The 7,105-nt window shown below is 40.1% G+C and overlaps 1 protein-coding gene across 3 annotated transcripts in view; it reads right to left on the bottom strand.

Annotated features, from left to right (window-relative positions):
* The window catches only part of CATSPERB (catsper channel auxiliary subunit beta), a 196,331-nt gene that overhangs the window by 7,048 nt on the left and 182,178 nt on the right, over window positions 1-7,105 (bottom strand). For all 3 annotated transcript variants that reach the window (XM_017857906.1, XM_017857907.1, XM_017857908.1), the window contains 3 exons: window positions 4,384-4,494; window positions 2,304-2,439; window positions 467-567 (listed from right to left, as the gene is read on the bottom strand). In XM_017857906.1, the coding sequence (XP_017713395.1) occupies window positions 467-567; window positions 2,304-2,439; window positions 4,384-4,494 (348 nt within the window). The remainder of the gene's footprint in view (window positions 1-466; window positions 568-2,303; window positions 2,440-4,383; window positions 4,495-7,105) is intronic.

Genomic DNA, 7,105 nt, shown 5'->3' on the forward strand with positions numbered 1-7,105 from the left:
TAGAATGAGGAGACAAAACTAAATCTGGCCTTGATAAATACTTTGGACTAATCTCGTATGTGTGGTTTCAGTATGTTCCCTAATTCTGACTGGTTTTCACAATTATCTGTATTATACCAACTTCATGTATTTTTATGGGCAGCTGGAACCAGAAGACACGTTCCCCGTGCATATCCAGGTGAATAATACTGAGCCCATTTCTTCCCTCTCACCTTCGGAAACACTCTTTCTTCTCCACTTTGCTAAATAATATGTCTTGCCTATCTGCTCAAAACTTTGGAAATAATAACACCAAGGGAAATGGAGAAAAAATAAACTCTCTTCATATACTTTAAAGGTATATACTTTAAAGGTGTTATTCCCACCATTCCTGATTACCTATACTTTCTAATTAAAACCAATCTTAGTTTAGACATACATGTTTTATCTAAACTCAACACAGTAAAAACAACAATGCCATCATTACCTTTATGCTTAAGTTGAGACCTGAAGGATTATACACTGCAGCACCAATAATTGGTTCTACTAATTTTTTCATTTTTTTAATCTTTTCTGGCACAGTGTGTTCTAAAAAGACATAAAACATATTTTAAGCACACTTATTTTCTCATTTTGTATTAGGTTGGTGCAAAAGTAATTGCTGTTTTTGCCATTACTTTTAATTTACTATTACTATTTCATTTGCAATTACTAATATAAAATTTGTTAGGCCCATTAAGGTACAATGAAAGATTTCACTCCATAACATGACCAAGTTATCCCACACTTTTAGTTCTGCTTGACTTTGTAGACGATGTATTTAGGGGATTGAGGCCCAATATCTCACATTGCCTTTGAGAGCATCCTCAAGAAGTTCAAGACTTCTGATCACCTTCACGCTGACTTTTTCCTTCCAGCCCCATGCTCACGATCAGTCCTGACCTGCATGTGCTTCGTGTTTTTGGCAGTAAGGTCATCTTAGGACCTCCTTAGTGGTAGGTAAACGATTTATAATAAGGTGGCAGTAAAGTTTTACAATGGGATTACTTGACGATTTTCCTGCCTTTCTTGTCATCCTTTATAAAACTAGACAGGTAGTGTAGGGGTTAGACGTTGCAGGGGTATAAAGGTACACAGAATCTAAACGAAAAGAAACAGCTGTGATTGTAATTTCCAATTTCCATAGTGTAAATACTCTCACCCTGGCTAATTTCAAGCTACCAATGGTTTAACATCCAGCTTGTAAAATGTTTTAATATTTAATGATCAGGACTCCAAAACTGGTAAGAACTGTTTCCAGCACACCACAGAAAATGGGGATGTCAGTTAATGCAAAATATTTAGTAACTTTATTTTGCTGGATTTTTCATTTCAAAAATGCATATATGTTGGCCAGAGTAAGACTCACTGAATACCAAATGCCCAGATATTTAGTAACATATTAATGGCCGACCAAAATTTGTTTAGTTAATTATTTCTACCTACCTACCTATCTCCTTAGAGTATTCATACGTGAACACAAAATGTGCAACAAAAAGTTACATATTTGAGGTAAAGTGAATAGGGGTAAACATCTTATTTAAAATATATCTGCATCTTTTCAATTATTTTACCATAAAACCTTTAAGAATTAGAAGATAGATCCTAAAGATTATCTGGCCACACCTTTTACAACCCCCTCTGTCACACTGAATCAGCAGGGAAAGGAGACGCCAGACCAGCATGCAGCACAAATTCAATCAGTCACTGTTGCTATTTTTTTTTTTTTTTGAGACAGAGTCTTGCTCTGTTGCCCAGGCTGGAGTGCAGTGGCACATTCTCAGCTCACTGCAAGCTCTGCCTCCCGAGTTCACGCCATCTCCTGCCTCAGTCTCCCGAGTAGCTGGGACTACAGGCGCCCGCCACCACACCTGGCTAATTTTTTGTATTTTTAGTAGAGATGGGGTTTCACTGTGTTAGCCAGGATGGTCTTGATCTCCTGACGTCATGATCCGCCTGCCTCGGCCTCCCAAAGTGCTGGGATTACAGGCGTGAGCCACCATGCCCGGCCCCACTGTTGCTATTAATCCACACAATGATTTTCCATTTTTTTTGCAGTGTAAATTATTCAAAAATGCTTTTACCATAGAATCCAGGCCACTGGAAGTGATGATGAAATCAGTGGGAAAGAGAAGTAAACAGCAATATGCCAACTGATCCAAATCCATTTGCAAGAACTCCTGGCTCTCTTTTGTGTGAACAGGCTTTGAAAACCATTGATCTTTGTAAACCAGTAACAATATTACTTATAAGATAAAATAATTACAGATGAAAGCAAACCCTACTCAGTTTCCAGTTTTGCCTCATGTTCACTTCAGTCACAGTAACCAGATATGGAGATTCCAATGGGACACGTCCATCCTCGTTGATAATTTCCAAAGAAACTGGATATTGTGTAATTGGAAACTTAAAGCGAGGAACCTAAAATACAAATTCCAAGAATGAATGCAAACTTGGAAAAGTCAATAGTCACTTCATTTCCTGGTAAAAAACGAAAAGATATATTGCCAATAGTTTGGCTGTTCAATGAAATGTGCTTGTGAGGGGTTTCTGCCTTTTCAGTCATGAAAATGTCTTAGAGCAGAATCAATGTGAACTCCAAAGGCAGTCTATACATTGTGGTAACAAAACTCATTACTTCTATAGGCCCTTTTCACAGGAATTTACTATGATGTCACTCAAACTTTTTTTTGGCTAAATCATATCCCAGAAAGCCATGCATAGATCGCTCACCCTCCTTTGCCACTTTTCCAGCCAGTCAGTCTTTCAGGCACAATCTGTAAACTTGGCTCTGGCGTCAGAGCTTAAATCCAGCCCCAAAGCATGTTAATAATGTGATCTTTGGCAAATTGCCTGACTTCTCTGTGGCTCGAATTAAATGAGACAAATCTCGGAGAAGGCTTAGAGTAGCATTTAGTAGATAGTAAGTGCTCACAAAACATTATTTTAGTTCAGCAAGGGGGTATATAAAAACAGCCCTCATAATTTACAGAATGCTGGCCAGACACAATGGCTCACACTTGTAATCCCAACACTTTGGGAGGCCGAGGCAGGCAGATCACTTGAGGTCAGGAGTTTGAGAACAGTCTGGCCAACATGGTGAAACCCCATCTCTACTAAAAAATACAAAAATTAGCTGGGCATAGTGGTGGGCGCCTGTAGCCCCAGCTACTTAAAGGCTGAGGTAGGAGAATCACTTAAACCTGGGAGGCAGAGGTTGCAGTGAGCTGAGATCACGCCATTGCACTCTGGTCTGGGCGACAGAGCGAGACTCGGTCTCAAAAAAAGTAAAAACAAAAATAAAATAATGATAATTTACAGAATGCTGACTCTATGCCAATGTATTGTATGTATGTGTGTGTATATATATATATATATATATATATAAAATACGTATCATATATAGTCTCTAGATATCTTATATGTAATTTTATATATGTGTAGTCTGTGTAATAACAGTTTCTCAATATACAGTCTTACAAGGCCTTTGAAATTGATCTGTTTGAAAGATATACCAACTGCATATTTGTTTTTTTCTTTTTTTTGAAATAGAATCTTGCTCTGTCACCCAGGCTGGAGTGCAGTGGTGCGATCTCTGCTTACTGCAACCTCTGCCTCCCAGGTTCAAACAATTCTCCTGTCTTAGCCTCCTGAGTAGCTGGTACTACAGGTGCATGCCACCATGCCCGGCTAAATTTTGTATTTTTAGTAGAGATTGGGTTTCACCATATTGGTCAGACTGGTTTCGAACTCCTGACTTCAGGTGATCCACCTGCCTCGGCCTCCCAAAGTGCTGGGATTACAGGTGTGAGCCACTGCACCTGGCCCCAACTGCGTATTTTACTCTTCTAATGCAAACTTTGATACTAACAGAATAAAATATTATTTGACACAGAAGCCTTCTCTTAACCAACATATTATACTGTCTTTCATTTGTGACTGTCAGCAGGCTGAGCTTGATTACAATGACTTTGCTTTCTATGTTCCAAGAACCTGATACAAGATACTCAAAGTTGTTTTAAATGAATCAATATTTACTATAACCTGGTATAGTGTTTTACAGACTACAAGTTGCTTTCGTATACATAGGGGTGTGTTTGGGTGTGGGCGAGTGTGTGTCTTTATACGAATGCTGTGGAATGGACAAGGTAGTGCAGGTATTACTGTTTTATTTTACCAATGAGGTTCATTAACTTGCAAGGTACATTTAAATCTGGATCTTTCTAGCTCAATGTCATATTTAGCTCTGCATCATAATAAGACATTGTTTATATGTCTTAGTTTTCATGTTTAACCCAAAGGCACATTTCAAAATCTTGTTGATAAGAAAGTATCCTATCTTCAGGTAATTAAAAATGATCTTACTTTTTCCCTGCAATCTGAGAAAGCAACAGCATATGAAAACTTCTGATCCTTTGTGCAGTTACACTCCTCCCGAGTGGAAACATTAGCACACTGTTTGAATTTACCAGTTTTCTGCAAATAGAAGTAACAGATGTTGACTTGTTTTTCTGTGTTGCAGGATTTCTGCAAACTGATAAATATCTAATAAATATTTATTCCCTGAGTAAGCGAAATTCCTGAGAAATTAAAAGGGGAAAGCAATTCATTAATAATAAAGCAAGAATAGAAGTACAGTGTTTCTGAATTTTAATTGCCCCCTTGTGTGGTAATTTGAACCTGAGTATTACTCAGCCACTTGCTGGTTTACCTCGTGCAGTTGCATGGGACCTAGAAAGGCTGTGTCATTCTGAATTCTGCATCCCAGGACTACCAAACTAACTACTCTTGGCCCCTGCCATTGCAGGGATCCAGACGGAGACCTAAAATGAGTGGCCTTGATGACGTGGGGCTGCACACTCTCCAAACCTACTATTTCATACTTGTCTTTTTTCATAGCATACATTGATATTTTAAATCTCCACTCTATCTGCCCATTTGTCATTCATTTATACTTGATCTCTCTTGCCATTAATTAATTTTATTATTATTATTATTATTATTATTATTATTATTATTTTTAGAGATAATGTCTTGCTCTGTTGCCCAGGCTTTACTGCAGGGGCTCAATCATAGCTCACTGCAGTCTTGAACTCCTGGACTCAAGTAATCCTCCCGTCTCATCCTCCCTAGTATTATAGTTGGGACTACAGGCACACATCACCACACTTGGCTGATTGAAACAAAATTTTTTTGGTAGAGAGTCTATCCTGACTATGTGATAGAAAAGAAAAACCCATTTTCTGGGGAGAAATTCAAGCCAGTTGCAGAAATTTGCAAGTAGTAAGGAGCCTACTGTTAATCCTCAAGACTTTGGGGAAAATGTCTCCAGACCATGTCAGAGACCTTCATGGCAGCCCCTTCCATCACAGGCCCAGAGGCTCAGGAGGAAAAAGTGGTTTTGTGGGCCAGGCACAGGGTCCCCATGCTGTGTGTAGCCTAGGCGCTTGGTGCCCTGTGTCCCAGCTGCTCCAGCTATGGCAGAAAGGGGCCAACGTACAGCTCAGGCTGTGGCTTCAGAGGGTGGAAGCCCCAAGCCTTGGCAGCTTCCACATGGTATTGATGCTGTGTGGGTGCACAGAAGTCAAGAATTGAGGTTTGGGAACCTCTGCCTAGATTTCAGATGTATGGAAACGCCTGGATGCCCAGGCAAAAGTTTTCTGCAGGGGTGGGGCCCTCATGGAGAACCTCTACTAGGGCAGTGCAGAAGGGAAATGTGGGGTGGGAGCCCCCACACAGAGTCCCTACTGGGGTACTACCTAGTGGAGCTGTGAGTAGAGGGCCAACGTCCTCCAGGCCCCAGAATGGTAAATCCACTGACACCTTGCACCATGTGCCTGGAAAAGCCGCAGACACTCAGACACTCAACATCAGCCCATGAAAGCAGCCAGGAGGGAGGCTGTACCCTGCAAAGCCACAGGGGTGGAGCTGCCTAAGACCATGGGAACCAACCTCTTGCATCAACATGACCTGGAGTCATAGGAGATCATTTTAGATCTTTAAAATTTGACTGCCCTGCTGGATTTTGGACTTGCATGGGTCCTATAATCCCTTGGTTTTGGCACATTTCTCCCATTTGGAATGGCTATATTTACCCAATATGTGTAACCCCATTGTATCTAGGAAGTAACTAGTTTGTTTTGATTTTACAGGCTCATATGTGGAAGGGACTTGCCTTGTCTTACATGAGACTTTGTAATGTGGACTTTCGGGTTAATGCTGAAATGAGTTAAGACTTTAGGGGACTGTTGGGAAGGGATGATTGGTTTTGAAATGTGAGGACATGAGATTTGAAGGGGTCAGGGGCAGAGTGATATGGTTGGCTGTGTTCCCACCCAAATCTCAACTTGAATTGCATCTCCCAGAATTCCCATGTGTTGCGGGAGGGACCCAGGGGGATGTCATTGAATCACGGGGGCTGGTCTTTCCCATGCTATTCTCATGATAGTGAATAACTCTTACAAGATCTGATGGGTTTATCAGGAGTTTCCACTTTTGCTTCCTCCTCATTTTCTCTTGCTGCTGCCATGTAAGAAGTGCCTTTTGAACTCTGCCATGATTCTGAGGCCTCCCCAGCCATGTGGAACTGTAAGTCCAATTAAACCTCTTTATTTTGTAAATTGCCCAGTCTTGGGTATGTCTTTATCAGCAGCATGAAAATGAACTAATACAACGGTGAGGTCCCAAAAGCTCATTTTTAGCAGATTGTGAAGACTCATGTCTTGTGAAGAGAAAATAGGGGAAGGAAGGGAGAAAACAACAACAACAACAACAAAAAAGAGCAGTCCTGGAAAAATCAATATAGGCCACATTACTCTGAAGTCCATACATTAGTAGGCAGGTATGAAAGTGGCTTATGTATGTAAATAGGTTGTAGTTATTTTCTTCTGAAGTTTAAGTTGTCTGGCTTCAGTTCACAGGGTTTTAAGAAAGCACAGCTTAGTTTTCAGTGTCTCCAAATTAAGAAAAATGGGGGAAAAAAGAAGGAAAAAAATTGAAAACATTATTTTGAAGACTTGTAGTCAGGAAAACTTAGAATTTGGTCTAAAATATAGAAAATAATAAAAATTGAAAAAAACATTAGGCA

The sequence above is a fragment of the Rhinopithecus bieti genome, unplaced genomic scaffold (genome assembly GCF_001698545.2).
Source record: "Rhinopithecus bieti isolate Rb0 unplaced genomic scaffold, ASM169854v2 scaffold_41913, whole genome shotgun sequence".
Classification (NCBI taxonomy): Eukaryota; Metazoa; Chordata; class Mammalia; order Primates; family Cercopithecidae; genus Rhinopithecus; species Rhinopithecus bieti.